General features: G+C 40.2%; 1 protein-coding gene across 1 annotated transcript in view; it reads left to right on the top strand.

The window, feature by feature from the left end:
* Positions 1–9,504: 9,504 nt before the first annotated feature.
* galnt16 (UDP-N-acetyl-alpha-D-galactosamine:polypeptide N-acetylgalactosaminyltransferase 16) overlaps positions 9,505–16,841 on the top strand; it is a gene marked incomplete at both ends in the record, with an annotated part of 44,923 nt that continues 37,586 nt past the window's right edge. Inside the window, one exon of the mRNA XM_083886825.1 lies at positions 9,505–9,720. Within this exon, the coding sequence (XP_083742951.1) occupies positions 9,505–9,720 (216 nt within the window). The remainder of the gene's footprint in view (positions 9,721–16,841) is intronic.

Raw genomic sequence — 16,841 nt, 5'->3', positions numbered from 1 at the left:
TTATTGAATCCCACTTAGAGTGCATGCGTTTTACTGGGATGCTGTCATGTCTTGGAATGGTGCAAATGGAAAAAATTTGAAATGAAGTTGGAAATGTTATACACAGACACACATACATGCATACATACTGTACACATACAGGGTGTGGGATTGTGTTGGTCAGAAGTCAGTGGTTCAGTGAGTGTGTTGTTCCTTCAGTCGACCTCATACACGGATATGACGCATATTTGTCTTTATTTCTCCAAACATTGGTTTTATTTATTCACAAGTGTTTGCTCATGGCTTGTGTGTATATTTGACCTAATGGTGAAAGCACAGTCTGAAAGGACACAAACAAAACAGGTGAGTTTACATTCCTGCTCTTGAGTGTCAGCATCCTGCATCTCCACCCGTTCACACTTTACTTAAGACAAACCACAAAGGGTGTTTTGTTCTGTCACACGTCACAGTGTGGAAAGAGAAAATCTGCATCTGTGATTAAAAAAATTAGGCAATTCTTCATGCGCAAGTTTTTCCTCTGAAGTTTTCCTTGAGATGTTTCATTTGGACTTTGTTTATCCTCCTGCGGTTGCACAGTAGAGGTTTTGTTCTGCACTTATTTCTGTTGTCTTTGCCAAGGAGGTTGTGTTTTCTAAGGTTTATCTTTGATGGGTCAATCTGAATTTTCTTGCGATGGGTAGGTGATCACACAAATATGTTCCCATTCAATTTTGGTAAGAGTCTACCCACTGATGACATCACAAAAAATGATCAGAACCAGTTTTTGATTGACAGCCTTGCAGGAACCTACATGACAGCGGAACCTTTTCTGCCTCAGTGCTGTGGATTTTACGAGAGAAGTCTGTGGACTGATGGATACATAGCTAGTTGTTGTATGTTATTTGCTATGTTCTCCCCATGTGATATAGAACATTTTCCTTTGTACATCCATCTATCCATTTTCCACCACTTCATCTGCACATGAGGGTTGTGGGGGATGTTGTGCCAATCTCAGCAGACATAGGGCGTTAGGCGGGACACACTCTGGACAGTTCACCAGTCCATCGCAGGGCCACATCTACGGCCAATTTAGGGTGTCTAATTTGCCTTATCTCCATATTGCATGGAGGAATTGTGGGAGGAAGCAAGAGAACCTGGAGAAAACCCATGCACACTGCCACTGTTAGCAGCGAGACGCCATGTTTCTGCCGGAGCCTGTAAGGACAAACGCGAGAGAACAAATCAAGCATCTCTTTACTTGTAGCGGAAGTCCCGCCTCCACTCTCTCCGCTTCGTCTGCTACGGCCGCGGTAGCTCGCCCTCTCCCTCGCCTCACGAACCTCATCTGCTGACACGGAGAAAGACGTCAAGGACGACATTTGACCAGCTGAGGATACCGTAGCGCTCAGGGAAGGGAGGGGGTGAGCAGAGCAGCAGGTCTTTGTTGTAAATTTCAGCCTCTCCTCTAGATGTCACTATAAACTACTTACTTCCCCTTTAACTCGCAGTGTTGGGCCAAAACTTTTTTTTTTATAAACTTTATTTAAACTTTTCCAGTACACATAATACCTCAAAGGGAATATAATATTGCATCTCGTCGATCTATTTATCAAAACTAAAATAAAATAAATAAAATCTACAAGTCTTTGTTGAGAATAAATACAACAGTGAAAACAAATCAATCACAACAAGGCAATAAAGGCAAGGTTACAATCGAGGTATCCTTTCTAAATGACGAGAGGAAATTTTATGTTATTTGCTGGTGTTTCGTTAATTGCTGGTGTTTCGTTTTTTGCTGGTGTTTTGTTATTTGCTGGTGTTTTGTTATTTGCTGTTGTTTTCGTATTTGCTGGCGTTTTGTTACTTGCTGTTGTTTTGTTACTTGCTGGCGTTTTCTTATTTGCTGGTGTTTTGGGGTTTGCAGTGCGTTTGCCCCTGTCGGCCACCGTAGCTTCCCCCTGTTTCAAAGACCAGCAACCGTCACTGCTGTGAAGTAATGTGAGGACTTAAGTTGACATTGTTAACATCCTCTGCTCTGCAGCAAAGCAGTATGGGATACCTGTGGGTCTCCGCTCAATACACATCAGGACGGTAGCTAAGAGTAATGTTTGCTCTGTGTGTGTCTGAAACACAACTGACACGGCTGAGTGACTGATTACAAGACTGAGCTTGTTCAACTCACAACCTGATCACTGGTTACAGCCAAGACTTTCCAAATGTTATCACACTGGAATTCCATGCAGGCTTGTGTGTGTGTGTGTGTGTGCTTGTATTTGTTTCCTCTCCTCTCCAGGACCTTTTTCTGGCATAAACACTGACCTTGTCAGGACCAGTGCTCGTCATGGAGACCAAACCCTTGTCCTATGGTGTGAAAACCTCAGGGGGATGCAGGTTAAACCATGTGATTGTGTATCTCTTGTCTCCAGTGTCACTCCTTTCAGTATGGTACGTTACACATTTATTTGAGTTTCGAACCCCAAATGTTTTGAAGGCTTCCAAATAACCTATAACATCTTTCGGTACCTAAAGGGTGCAACTACACTCACAGCTGTTTGGTATACAGAGACTGTCGCTGCTGTGCGACGGCAGTTGCGGATTAATGCCTCAATCCAGCCAACATATGCCACGATGGAAATGATCAGGGTTTATCTCATAGGTTTAATCAGTTTTACAGGCCATTGTTCTCTACTATATATGTATTTTATAAATGCCCAGCTGCGACAGCTTCAGTATGTACAAAAACAATAAATCTTATCTTTTGCACGGTCTGTTATGAAATGGCTTAATTAAAAAAAAAAAAAAATTAAATTAAAAAAATTATAAACTTGGGTTTTTAAACCACTCACCACCCTGCACTAAAGTCCATAGAGAAAATCTATATTTTTAAGAATGTTTAAGGTACACAGGAGTGGCTGATCTCACAAAATGACACATATAACTTACTAATGGAGCACCCTTTCCCGAAGAGAGGGTTTTTCAGGGGTTCTTGGTAACACTAATGGTTCCAGTAAGAACCATTTTGATCCAGAGAACCCTTTAAAACCCCTTCCCTGAATAAAGGGTTCTAAAAGGGTTCTTGGTGGAACCCTCCAAAAGGGTTCTAGGTGGAGCCTTTATAAAAAGGTTCTACCTGAAGCCAAAAAGGGTTCTCCGATGAGGACAAGCCGAAGAACCTTATTTGGTTCTACTTAGCACTTTTATTTCTAAGACTGTATGGAATGTGGTGCAAGAAGTGTACAGGTTACAAAGCAGCAAACACAACTTTTAAGATATTGAAGTAGCTGCAGAGGTCTCTTTTTTTCAGTTAAATCAGTTAAGTGGCTATAAAACTATCCATTTTCCTTCATGTTTTGACTCTAAGTGAATATGCTGATGTTTGAATCAAAAAGTCATATTATTCTGTTATTTAAAATTTTTTTTTAAAAAGAATTAAGTTTGTTCCCACCCAACGCGGGCTATTTGTACATCCGACATGGGAATGTGAAGCTTTTGTCTTTCCATGAGTCTCAAGAGAGAAATTGTTGACACAAGCACTAGACTGACCCCGCTGGAAACTCCACATGCAGCCTCCGTTTCCTCTCTGCACCCAATAATCTCAACATTACCAGGCCAGTCGGGGCCTGGGTTGCCAGATCCAGACTTTTAGACTGTGCACTTTTCCCGTTGAAGCTGCCAGTGTGCTTACCTCACCATGACTTTACCCTCTCATACTGTTCTTGGGCATCACTGTCTTTGTCGGAGATAACGATGACAGCAGCCACGTCTGTACTGACAAAAACGAATGATCTCCCAGTTCTGAGCCAGGGGTGGATCTGATCTTTGTGACCTTTCCTCTCTATAAACACCAGCTGGATGTGGATCAGATCCCTGTGGCCTGCAGGTCTCCATGAAGACATGCAGAGGCCTAGATGTAAGCCGTCTATTTCCCTCTGCAGAGAGGGAAATAGACGGCTTACATCTATAATGAGATTAACTTCCATGTGCAAAGACGACAGAGGCGGAGTAAAGATCTCTGTTTAAAGCTGCACTGTGTGTAACTTTGGGTACATTCTTCTTTAATATTTTGCCTCTGTTTAGTCGTCATAATAATAATAATTGTATTCTAGGTCTTTCATCTGAAATCTGTCAGGTTATAATATCAGACCTGACTGAGGGAGCACTTGTGCTGAGGGAGCGTGTTTTTACAGCAGTTACAACTGTCTTGCTTGCAATGTTGCTGTTAACCTGCATCTGTCTCGACATGAAACAAACCACTTCCTGTGTGCAGTGTCAGTGCCTTAATTCCCCATTTTAACCATGTGTTGTCTGTCCATATATGTAGCGACATCTCAGTCCACCAGTGACTTTTTCAAAAGCGCAACTGGCGATAAATCGAGTGACTTTTTGGCCAAACTGTAGCTACCAATGACTATCTGTACTGTATCTGGGTTTTGTTTCCTCCTCTCCCTAAATCTAGTGCAATTCAGTAAAACATATCGCGAAGATTTTAGAAATTGTTCTACCGAGCGCTACCAGTCTCTCTGTCTCTGTTCAAGAAGCTCTTGAAGAGCCAGCTCTTCCTCACCAACACAACCTCCTTCTGCACTTGGATCCACTTCTGCACTCTCACCCTCTGTCAGTCCACTGTTACTATCTAGTGGATTTCTTTCCAAGACTGAAGGTGAATTCCAATTCCTTGCTTAACCCTCAATCTTAACCCTCAATCTCAAAAATGTGCGCTCCCTCTAGTGCAAGTGCTGTCCCGATTCTCAGAAAAAATTAAGTTGAGGGGCAAGTTTAAGGGCTGTATCGCCCTCAATATTGAGATTTTCCGAGACCACCCTTGGGAGCAAGGGCTACCCAGAATGCATTGTGTGTTTTCACATAAAAAGATGGCGCCGAAAGCAGCGAAGCGAGTGCGATACAAATTAAGTATTTTCTTTGTTAATAGAGATATAAAAATGATGAAAACCATTGTATTATCTTAGTTTAGGCCCATATTATGGATTACTGACGTCATTGTTGCGTAACATTTATTTTTATTTTACAATCTTTTGTCAATAGTCGGCCGGTGCGGACAAGCGATGGTTTGCTATTGTTTACTTTTCAATAAGTCGTGGTGTGTGGTAACTGTCAGCTGAATATGTCTGTGGTTGTGGTATTTGTATGAGTATCATCTTATTACTAACTGACAACCTAATAACTTGACTGAAATAAAATAATAAATAAATAATCGTGACGTAAATGTGTTCTTCTTCTTCTTTTTTGGAGTTGACAGACTGGACGCAGCTTTCACGTTATTCTGCCCCCTACAGTCTGAAGACGTATCTGCATTTAAGGGGTGGCCCTTCTTCTATAGCTTATTTCTCTTTTTTAAGTCGCTTTGTATAAAAGCGTCTGCTAAATGCTTAAATTGAAATGTTTTCAGAATTTTTAAGTCTTTTTTAACAGATCTACAGTTTGGCGTTGTTCGCTTTGATTCTTGTGTCGGACTCTTCCAGTAATGACACTCTCTGACCAATCAGTGACTGGCAGTCTGTTGACATTGCATTTTAGTATCAGCTCAGCTCTCTTGGAACCTCACCAGAATAGGCACCAGTCAAAAGCAAAAAGCTGTGCAGTGCCGTGCCGTGTTATAACTGTACAGTGGAAAAGCCCCATGGCTTTATAGGAAGCATTGAGCCTAAAACAAAACTAAATGTGTCCTGTTTGATCACAACATGAGAGCCTTTATGCTTTATTGGCTGATGTTGTAAGAGAGTCCAGCTGCACATGGATTCATTACATCACGATGTTTCTTCTCCCTCACTGTCACTGGATCAGGTTACTGGTGAAGGAAAACTTTGCATTCCTAATTCCTGATGTTGTCGAGGTGGACCAGCTGTTTGGACCCGTTACACCCTCACACATATTCTACAGCTTTCTTAATGAGGACACTCAAAACATCACAGCGAAAATCACAGGCCTAAAGCTGATCTAAGGTCTATTCTAACACTAAAACCAAGTCTTAACCCAGCCAATGTGTCCTCATTTCACCAAAAATGTCCTCCTATTTGGGCAGGCTAAACACAACCACTACATTATCCTTAAGTTTAAGCAGTTAATGCCTAATCCTAACGTTAATCTAACCACAATTCAAATCTAGGCCCTAATTAACCACTTTCTGCCTCATTAGGACCAGAACTACTGGTCCTGACAAGTTTAGTGTTTATGCCATAAAAGACAAACACAGGAACACACACTCACACACCATGTTAGGTGGGGTTGCATGATCTCATACTGTTTCTTGGGTTAGTAAAATTAACATTTTCAGCCTCCTCAGCTCTGTTTTGCCTCTGGGCTATGTTGTTTTGTTTGTTTGTTTGTTTACAGAGAGTGAGAGGTTATCTCAGTGCAATGTATTCTGTCTTTTTTTTCTTCTTCTATGTATTCTGTTTAAAAAAAGAATTCAGTTTTGATTTATTCCCACACTGAATAAGTCATAGTTGCAGAGGTCATCTATGCAAATCCAGAATCCAAAATTAAAAGAGTGGAATATTCATGGAACAGCATGAATATTCAGGTTTTTTCTTGTTCTTCATGATCAATTCAACTGTGCTGTTTAATTTACTTAGTACGAACCAGAGGTCCCTAATTTGAATGCATACTTGAATGCATACTAGGCCTGAGCAGGATAAAAATAATCCTTCTTATAGTCTGATATAATCCTCTGGATTCTTGCTGCGGGAGGAACAGTATAGGTGAGAGATTCAAATTTTGGAAATGAACATATCATTAGTGTGGTGCCATGAAGCTGTTTAGATTCTTTTTCGTTATGTGTCCAGGTTTTCAGTCAATGGATACTTCATGAGCAGTGGCGGAAAGTAACGAAGAACAAATACTTTGTTACTGTACTTGAAGGTGAAGTAAGTAGTTTATAGTGACATCTAGAGGAGAGGCTGAAATTTACAACAAAGAACTGCTACTCTGCTCACCCCCTCCCTTCCCTGAGCGCTACGGTATCCTCAACCGGTCAAATGTCGTCCTCGTCGTCTTTCTCCGTGTCAGCAGATGAGGTTCTAGTATTTATTCAGACAACGAGAGGGAGAGGGTGAGGACGAGGGACAGCTCTTCGTGGCCGTGGTAGAACTGTCAGAAGCCGGAGAGGGAGAGGGCGAGCTACCGCGGCCGTAGCAGACGAAGCGGAGAGAGTGGAGGCGGGACTTCCGCTACAAGTAAATCAACGCTTGATTTGTTCTCTCGGGTTTGTCTTTACAGGCTCCGGTAGAAACATGGAGTCGTGGCTATGCAACAGCGGCCCGCGACCATGTTATTTAACATGACTTTTTGAAACACTACGAAAATGAAACAAAAACTATTATACAGCGACTAGACAATGCAGGAGCACATCATATGTATAAAAACATGGATTTTGGGTTATATAAACCCATATAAATATAGACCTACAAAGAGCCTCCACTTCCACCCACCTCCATATTTGTATGAGATTAATTCTCTTAATGTCTATATTAAAAAAAACAAAAAAAAAAACAGGCTGTGGCATTTTAATTAAAGGTACATTTTGTAATAAAAGACTCAGGAATAATATTCATATAACAAACTGAACTCACCAACAACATCAGAACAGCCAAAATATTTGCATTAAAACAATTATTTTGCAGACCGCAAATCATATTTGTGTTTTTAAATTACGTTTTTTGCATGTGGCGCCACCTACCGCCGTCTACAAATTATTGCAGTCAGTAGAGTCTCAGTTGCCGAGCAACCACGGGTTGCCAGTTAGGTCTGAGCTACAATGGCGATTTTTCAGATCTTGTGCTTCTTCATATTGGAGTCCCGAGTTCATGTACAAAGTTTGGTTTCGATACGTCAAAGTGCTCCTGATATATGAGCCAACTTCCTGTTTGGTGGCTATGCCGCCAAATTCTTTTATGAGGCTTGGTCCAAGACAAAATTTATGATCTGTGAAAGTTTAGTTTCGCTTTCTATTCAATCCAATATGGCGGAAGAACGACAAGGGTCAGTAACACTATCTTCAATTTCCACACTACACTGGTTCCGGCCAGACGTTCCAGAGTTGGACCGGTGGAGATATCTCAAAAGGTCTGACCAAATATCTGGCTGACAGGAAAAAGAAAACTTAAGAAGGACAATAGTGTGCTGGAGAAAACATTTGTTCATTTAAATTTAATTTAAGTTAATTTAAAGTAAAAAATAAATCAATAAATATGTAATTGAAGACGATTTGCTTACTTTTCCACTTTTTAACTATAAAAAACTATATTCTTGTTTTAGAGGATTATACGACGGCGTATAAGGGCCAAGTATGAAAAAAATCAGGTTGCAGATTTATGAGATTAAAAGTGCCAAATAGACAAGAAAATGTAGCAGATTTATGAGATTTAAAGTAGCAAATCTACGAGAAAAAAGTTGCAGATTTATGAGAAAAAACTTGGGGAAAATAGGCTAGTATTTTGTTTTTCAAGGAATGACATCATCACTGCAGTGGATGACTTAATCAGATTATACTATACTGCAATCAGATTGAGCAATAATTAAATACTCGTGGTTTTAGCCCAGAATCACCATACTATCATAACTGTATGGGCTTTAAAGAGACAATGCTGTGAATTGGGCCTATTCAGAAGAAAACATCTGCTTTTCTGCATCAGGAACGACAACACAATGGACATGCAAGGATGTTGCTGGATATAAAAACAAAACGCTATTTTTCCTACTTTCTTCTCATAAATCTGCAACTTTTTTGACTTTTTTCTCAGAATATGACCCCCCTGCCCCGGGTCCATAATTATTATATTTTTCATACTTGGCCCTAATATGCCGGCGTAGGATTAGGACCATGTGTGATTTATTTTTTATTATTATTTATTTTTTAACAAAAAAAGGCATGAAATTTAAAAAGTTTTGTTTATTTTTTTCTCATTTTAAGGAACAACATTACAATCTGAAAGTGGCTATACAATATATACCAGCTAGTTTTAAGTCAAATCTATTTACACCATTGGCAGATTATTCTTTTTCTGTAAAACAAGGACATTTAAATCAATTAAGAATATTTGGCTTATTTCTGGTGCGGGTATTTTTCACAGTGTGCCAAAAATTTGAAATGCCTAAAAAAACAAACATAGTTGAGGTGTATAGTCTAAACACTTAAGTACCGCTTTAATATGTTCTAATTAGTTTATTCACCATTGCTCTCATCATGAATGTCAATCAGTGTGTGTGTGTGTGTGTGTGCGTGTGTCTCGGCTGTTGATAATACTCGGCGCTAGGACCTTGGCTCAGTCAGTGCGCAAATCCCAGCAGCAGCAGCAGAAGCAGAGAAACAGCGCTGCTGCTCTGCTCTCACTCACACATACAGAGGTTCACTCTGTCTGAGCTGCGATTCTACCCATCACCGGCGGAGGAAGAGGAGCAGCAGCAGGAGGAGGAGGAGGAGGCTGCTGAAGCTGAAGCTGAAGCTGCACCGGACCTGAACCAGTCGGGCTTCGCTCCTGCTCCTGGAGTCCTCCGTATGGGCTCACCATGCGCAGGATACGCGCCAACGCCATCGCGATTCTCACCGTTGCGTGGATCCTGGGGACGTTTTATTACCTGTGGCAGGACAACAAGCCGCAGGCGTCGTCGTCGTCGCAGTCGGCGGCGGCCGCTGCTCCCGTGAGCCGCGGCAGGAGCCACGGGCAGAAGCTGGTGCCCGGGCGCCTGGAGATCCACCGGGACGACAGGACCATTCCACTGATAGTGAGTGTGTGCGTGCGTGCGTGCGTGTGTGTGCGTGCGTGTGTGTTGCTGACGTTGAAGCTGCAGGAGAGTGTGTGCTGCATGTTGATGTGCGTGTGTGTGTGTGTGTTTGCGTGTGTGTGAGGATGATGGAGGTGGTGATGTTTCACAGCTGGGTGTCACAACAACAGCCTCCTGTTTATGCTCCATAATAATAATAATAATAATAATAATAATAATAATAATAATAATAATAATCTGATCCACGTCCATATTATGCATGTCTGTATTTTTCCTCGCGCCTGAGACAAACTCACAGGCTTCTAATAGGCTTTTCCATAAGTCCTGACCTGCGCGTTGTGCGCAATCGCCTCGTAAACCACATTATGCAGCTGAGACCTTCTGGGTCACACCAGTGGTGTGCACAGACGTTTGAGGGGGCAGGGGCTCCAGTGAAAGAAAAGGGCACTCACATGGTTATTATTTGAATGTAATAATAAATATTACATCTGCAGCTGTAAAATCCACAAGCAGTTTTTAATGATTTCTTTATCTAATGGAACAAAGAGAGCAGAAAATATTCACATTTAAGAAACAGAAAATATCAGGATGCTTGATTTTACTATTTATAAAAAAATACAACGTTTCTGCAAGATCAGAATCAGTTTCAGTTGACAAGTGCAAGGAATTGTTGTCTCTTTGGTAATACAATATTATAGTATGTAAAAAAGGGAAGCAATGGGTAAAAAAGTGTTTTAAGCAAAATATACAAACATAATAGTGAGTGCAGATAAAAGAATACTGAAAAATATCTATTTTCTCATTTCTCATTTTAGACTCGATGTTATGGACCACATAAATACGTAACATAAAATAAAAAGTAGAAACATGTCTTTCTGTACAAGGTCAGAGGGCAAAAGGGCAGGTGCATGGTTTGGGGTCTTGAGTAGCAGTTTGATAAACCTGCAAATTTACCCTCATGTAGAAGAAGAATGAATGAATGAATGAATGAATGAAAGATTCCTACGTATTTATAAGAGTCCACAAACTTGATGGTTTGTTGATGGAACAGACGGGAGAATGTGTCTTTTGAATCCAAACAAACTCTGACACTGGCTTTCTGTAAACCGACATACACATAATATTGATATTATCTGTTACTTCTATTACATCACATGTGAATTGTATTTTTTATTATTGCCAAGTTCAGTCTGGACATGAAGCAGATTGAGTGGTCGGAATGGGTAATTCTAGCAAAATGTATATTTGATTTGTTGATTATTCTAAACTCCAGCGCATGAGAGTTAGTGAAAGTCATGCATGGATCAGTGCATGTTGAGCTCACAGGAGCAGCTGACAAGATGCGTTCAAGAAACCTTGGACATTTCACACATATTCCCATTTAAGAAGCTGGATTCAGAGAAATTTATTTTTTTATTTTTTTAATAGTTGGAGAACAATTTAGTAGATTACCAATTAATTAATGGTTGAAATTAAATATGGGGGGAAACTTGTGTTCCGTCGTTCAAAATTATTATATTATTTCAGTTGGTGTAACATTCTTTGCAGCTTGAGAATTTGAAGCCAATGAAATCTGAGAATCTAAAAGTGATTGCAAATCTATTATATTTCTGTATGTTTACGATATTGTTGCTGCCCAGGCTCCATGACGGAGACGAGCGACAAATCAATAAGACATGTTTCAATGTGTCTGCAGGAGACAGAGACCGACTGCTGAGCAAACGATGCTCACTGGAGTCTCTCACGATTTACAAGACCAATAAAATTGTCTCAGCTGGGGCTGAGGATGTGCGCCAACATGTCAGGATGTTTCACTCCTGCAGCAGCAGAGTCGGTGAAACACTGTTCACATGCATGATTCAATAATTCAAGGGCAAAAGCAAAACAGGGAGCAGTTTGTGACGTTTGTTCTGTATTTAAGCAGTTTCATCGTGTGTGGAGAGAAAATAAAATCTGACTTCAGCGCGTGTGTGAGACAGGATTTTGGCCACATTTAACTCCAAACAATGACATATGGCTTAAATCAGGGGTGTCAAATAGAACTGTCCCACCAGAGGGTCCAATCTGACTCGCACAACGAATTTGATACAAATATAAAATTTTCCATGTTCCAGATACCAGTGACTTATGCTGCTTTTCCACTGCATGGGTTCAGCGTGACTCGACTTGGCGTGGCATGGTTATTTAGCTTTTCCATTAGGGATAGTTCCTGTTACCTGGTGCTTTTTTTAGTACCTACTGATTGGTCTGAAAGCCATCTCTGGAAGAGAGCGCAACATCTGACACAGGAATCAAAGCGAACAATGCCAAACTGTAGCACAGTTAAAAAGACTTAAAAAAGTCTTGAAAACGTGCGTTAAACTCCAGCATTTAGCACGGAAATAGTTCTATTTTTGCCGTTGCCGCTGCTGAACCGCGTAAATTTCAACAGAGCAGATCGCACAAGACAGGAAGTGCGACACAGACTCAAAGTAAAACATTTCCGCTTCACATCAACATTACGTCGTGACCGGTGCTGCCAGGTAAACAGTCAATTAATTAGAGCGTCTTGTAGAGTCATAAATGTACGACAAGAGACTGATTGTTGAAGTGGAGAAACATAAAATAATTTATGACACCAGATCAACAGTTCTTCCACGTCGGAGAATGAAAATAAGCTGTTGTTGTTGTTGTTTCCTTTAAACACACAGTCTATCGCGGGATCTCGCGAACTCGTGTCCGTTCAAGATTATCGCGTGATCTTCCGTGAATACCGCCGGCTCCCAAGGCATCGCGCCACTGCTGTAACGCGCCCGGGGGAAATCCGGGGTAACACTAAACACTAAAAAAGGCCTAAGTCATTATGATCATGGAGAAGAAGTGTTTTCCATTCATCATAGTGTTTTACATTGATCACATCAGTGTTCAACTGGTTCTTATAAATGTCTATTCATATGATGGTTTGTGTGTGTCATTTGAAAACAAAATACCAATTTGAGAAGAAATAACATTGTTTTGAATGTAAAGTTTCATTTTGCAGGAGAATTGAGGGGTTTTGCCCATTGTGTGTGTGTTTTTTGGATTTGTGTGTAGAGTTCTGAGAGCATGAGACATGCAAACACACAAATACACAGTAACAAATATATTTTATTTCTATTTATGTCCCACAAAAACAATGTACACAGTGTCCATCCCAACCAACACAAAGTTGCAGATACAGTGGTCTACATACAAAACAGAACCCTTTTATGCTAACGTACTGATTGCAAATTGTAAACCTGTGTGACAGGTGTTTTCCCATGTGATGAGTCAGTTTGCATAGTAGGGAAATTAACTTTAGAATTTTGAATGACAGTGTGTTCCTTGTGAAAACAAGAGATGTTCTTCATGAAAATTGTGCCAAATGCAGAGAATTGTGTGTAGTGTTTGTAAAAAAAAGTGTGTTTTAAAGGGCCCATATTGTGCAAAATCAACTTTTTAATCATTTTAGTACTGATATTTGGGACTCAGGGGGCCATACCAGTCCCCAAAATGTGAAAAAACAAGACTCAGTAATGTTTTAGTGGTTAGTTTAAGTATAGGCGATAAAACACGCAATGTTTAAACCTCCCGCGGAATGACGACATAGCAACACATTTCACTGTGAATGTTGGCACCCCACCAGGCAGAGTACTTCACAGCTCCACCGTAGCTCCTCCTTGTCCCTGTGAAATACGAGAGTGCAGGCGAGGGAGGAAGAGTGGCTGCACAGCGGAGCACAGTGTTTTACACAAACTTCCAGCATCAGAGGAGGCCAGTGGATACATTTTATTTATGAAAAAAAATTTCACAAGCTTCACAAGCCCTTTGTTGTTGATCGTGTATGTAAATTCCTATGCTAGAAAAACACCTTGAACGCACCAATTACTTGCCGCTGCAGTTAGCGAGTGACATGTGTGGATCAATAATATGAAGAGCACGTGTTTGAAAGCACTGCAGAAAGATGTAGATGTTGTCCTACATTTCTTATCAACCAAAGGCTACCTTTCTGTCGTGTTTCCACGTTCTCTCCTCATTATTGATCCACACACGTCACTTGCAGCTGCAGTAACACTGGTGCATTCAAGGTATTTTTCTAGCATAGGAATTTACATACACGCCGCGCGGCGCATTAATCGTTTTTCTTCGATTCTAATGTTTTTATGATCGCGGGAAGCCAAAATCGTGGTCACTCTATGCATTACGGTGAAACGCAGTAACAACGGGTAAACAGACACTACTATAGGGGAATACAGAGCGGGGGTTGTGACGACGCTGCATGACAATAGGTGATAAGTGGCGACAGTATGGCTGTGGATAGTAAGTTAGATCGACACTCCCCTGGAAGCAGTGGGTGTGTGTTTACCTGGGTCTCATTCACATGTAAATGACCAGGCACAAAACCGAGCGTTCTGAAAAGGGCTGTTTTGGCAGAGTTATTGAACTGCTATTGTGCTTCATCCTTATGTCTGTGTCATGCTTGACTAAAGCATGACACAGACATGTTCATTAGGGCATCAGGAACTAGTTTAACTTGGGGTAATAGGGTATAATATGGGACCTTTAAAACTGCAATTTGAGTGTAAAGCAGGAATTGTGCTTGTAGTTTAGCAGAGTTGGTTCAGGGAGTTGGTGCATGAGTTACCTGATGTGGTCATTGTGTCTCAAGTACCAATATTTGTGTGTAAACATTTGAGAAAAACTGTAAGATAAACCGACACTAGTTTGGAGTTAAATGTTAGATTCAGAATGACAGTGCACAGTGTCACAGTCTGATGATGCAGTGAACTGTAAACAGACTACATCTGTAATCAGATCACTCTTTGAACTGTACATCCAGAGTTTTTTTGTTTTTTTTAATCTGTGATTTGCTCAGTGAGGTCGTTCACCCGAGTCACAACCTGACAGTCAGACATTCTATCTTTCTTTCTTTCTTATTTTCTTTCCATCCCTCTGTTTCCCATGAGTTGCTTCATTTGCAACAATTGCTTCATTTGATTTCCTAGATGACATAATGTGTGAGATTTTTCAGTCTGTCCTGTTACAATGTGCCAATGCTCATTTCTGTCTAATCCTGTTTGTCTCTCTAACCCACACGTGGCCTCAGCGTCAGTCCAGGATTTGTTAAAAACAGATCTGTTTTGTGTCAGTTTGTGTTTTCTCTCGATGTCACAGTGTTTATTTGTTTAAATTAGGAAACACTCACCATATTTGATCAATTATTTAATAATGACTTATTTACTGTTGCTTGTCCTCGGATCAGGCTGCTGCTGCTGCTGCTTCTGTCCAGATGTTAAAGCAGCTGTACCAGACCACTTTTTTAATCCCTCAAAGCTTCCAGCTGAGGTGTTTCATTAGGACTGTGGTATTTTGTTGTTTTAAATTCATAGTGGTGTGATCACACATGAAAACTCAGTTTGAATGTTGTTAAATCCTGGAAATACTAACATTACCAAACCACATGACCTCTGTTTTGACTTCAGTCTTTGCCTTTAAATCAGGGATCTCTAACTTGCGGCCTGCTGTTTCAGTTTCACCCAATATCAAGTTTAATTATCTGTTTTATACGTATAGATTATTTCTTTGTGTGTGTGTGTGTGAACTACTATCAAAACAAACACTTTTATTATGAAAAAAAAACATTGTTATTGCTATGTCATGATGGAATATTGTGACAAAATTAGAAGCTAATATGCTTTAAAACATTATTTCGGGACGGGAATCGGTATCGGTGTGATACTGGTCAAAATCACTGGATCAGATATCGGACAAATAAAAATGTAAAATCCGATACAATCCAACAATCCTATCACATGCTTCACTATGCACAGACTGCAAAACTGAAAATGAAAATCAGCAAAAGCATTTTAGCATGAGTCATGTTTGGCCTGTTAATTTCTTCTTTTTGGGATACCAATATATGTTACACAGTTGAAGAATTGTGTCTGATATGACTCAGCACAAAACGTGTTAACGGCTTCATAGTTCATAAAAGGTCTAAAATGACTGTATCATAGATCATATCATAGATACTCAAGATTGTGATATTTGTGATAAACAGTTACAGTACTATTGGTAACTTTCCACGATACAGTTCCAGGACTGCTTGGCCCGACTCTACTTGGTTTGGTATTGTTTTTCCATTACTATAGTACCTCCTCAACATGGGTCAGGTCATCATAACAGGACTAAACAAAACTGCCATGATGTGGTTTTATAAGAGACACAAATTAATCGTTAGAATCAGTTCATTAAAAAGATGAGTTCAGTACTTCCTGCATGACCGGAGTACAGACTCCGTCTGGCACGGTCACTGAACTGAAATGTGACTGAACAGGATTCAGATTACAATCGCCGGGTTTCAGCAGTGCTGTCACTTAATACACAAGACTTCTCTGTAAATATTGAGATTTAAAAAAAAAATGTCCTTGCTAAATGTTGGAGATTAACATGATTTTTAAGTCTTTTAACTGATCTAAGTCGCATGTGAACGTGGATCAGTTCAGTTTGTTCGGTTGGATTCTTGTGTTGACTCTTCCAGTGACGACACCCTCTGACCAATCGTTGGTTGGCAGTCTGTCGACGTCACAGTTTAGTGTCGGCTCAGCTCGCTTGGAACCTCGCCAGAGCAGGTGCTAAAAAAGTACGAGGTACTATCACTAATGGAAAAGCAAAAAAAAGGAGAGAGTAGGGTTGAGCAGTGTTCAGATAGATAGATGATAGATAGATATATACTTTATTGATCCCCAAGGGGAAATTCAAGGTCAAGTACCTTGAGACATCACACACAACATACACTTACAGCATAAACAGTATGATAAAAATAAAATAAATAAAAAAAAACTATAAACAGTATATATAGTAATATAACATATTAATATATATAACTTTATATAATGTAAAGTTACTATATATGATATTATAATATTTAATAACTATATATTATATAAAGTTGATATGGCTCAGGCAAACCATTTTGGACATTCTGGTTTATTAAAGTGGAACTAGACCGGAAGTTCCAATTAACGCTGTTTTTTAGTGTTTATCTGCGTCATTACCTCGTTCATGAAGCCCTGAAGGTTCTTAACAAACAGTTCAGCCACTGCTGAGAACGCTGTGTTTTA

Source organism: Microchirus variegatus, assembly GCF_963457635.1.
Source record: "Microchirus variegatus genome assembly, chromosome: 3".
In the NCBI taxonomy this organism is placed as follows: domain Eukaryota; kingdom Metazoa; phylum Chordata; class Actinopteri; order Pleuronectiformes; family Soleidae; genus Microchirus; species Microchirus variegatus.
This window is presented reverse-complemented; position numbering and strand designations above follow the sequence as displayed.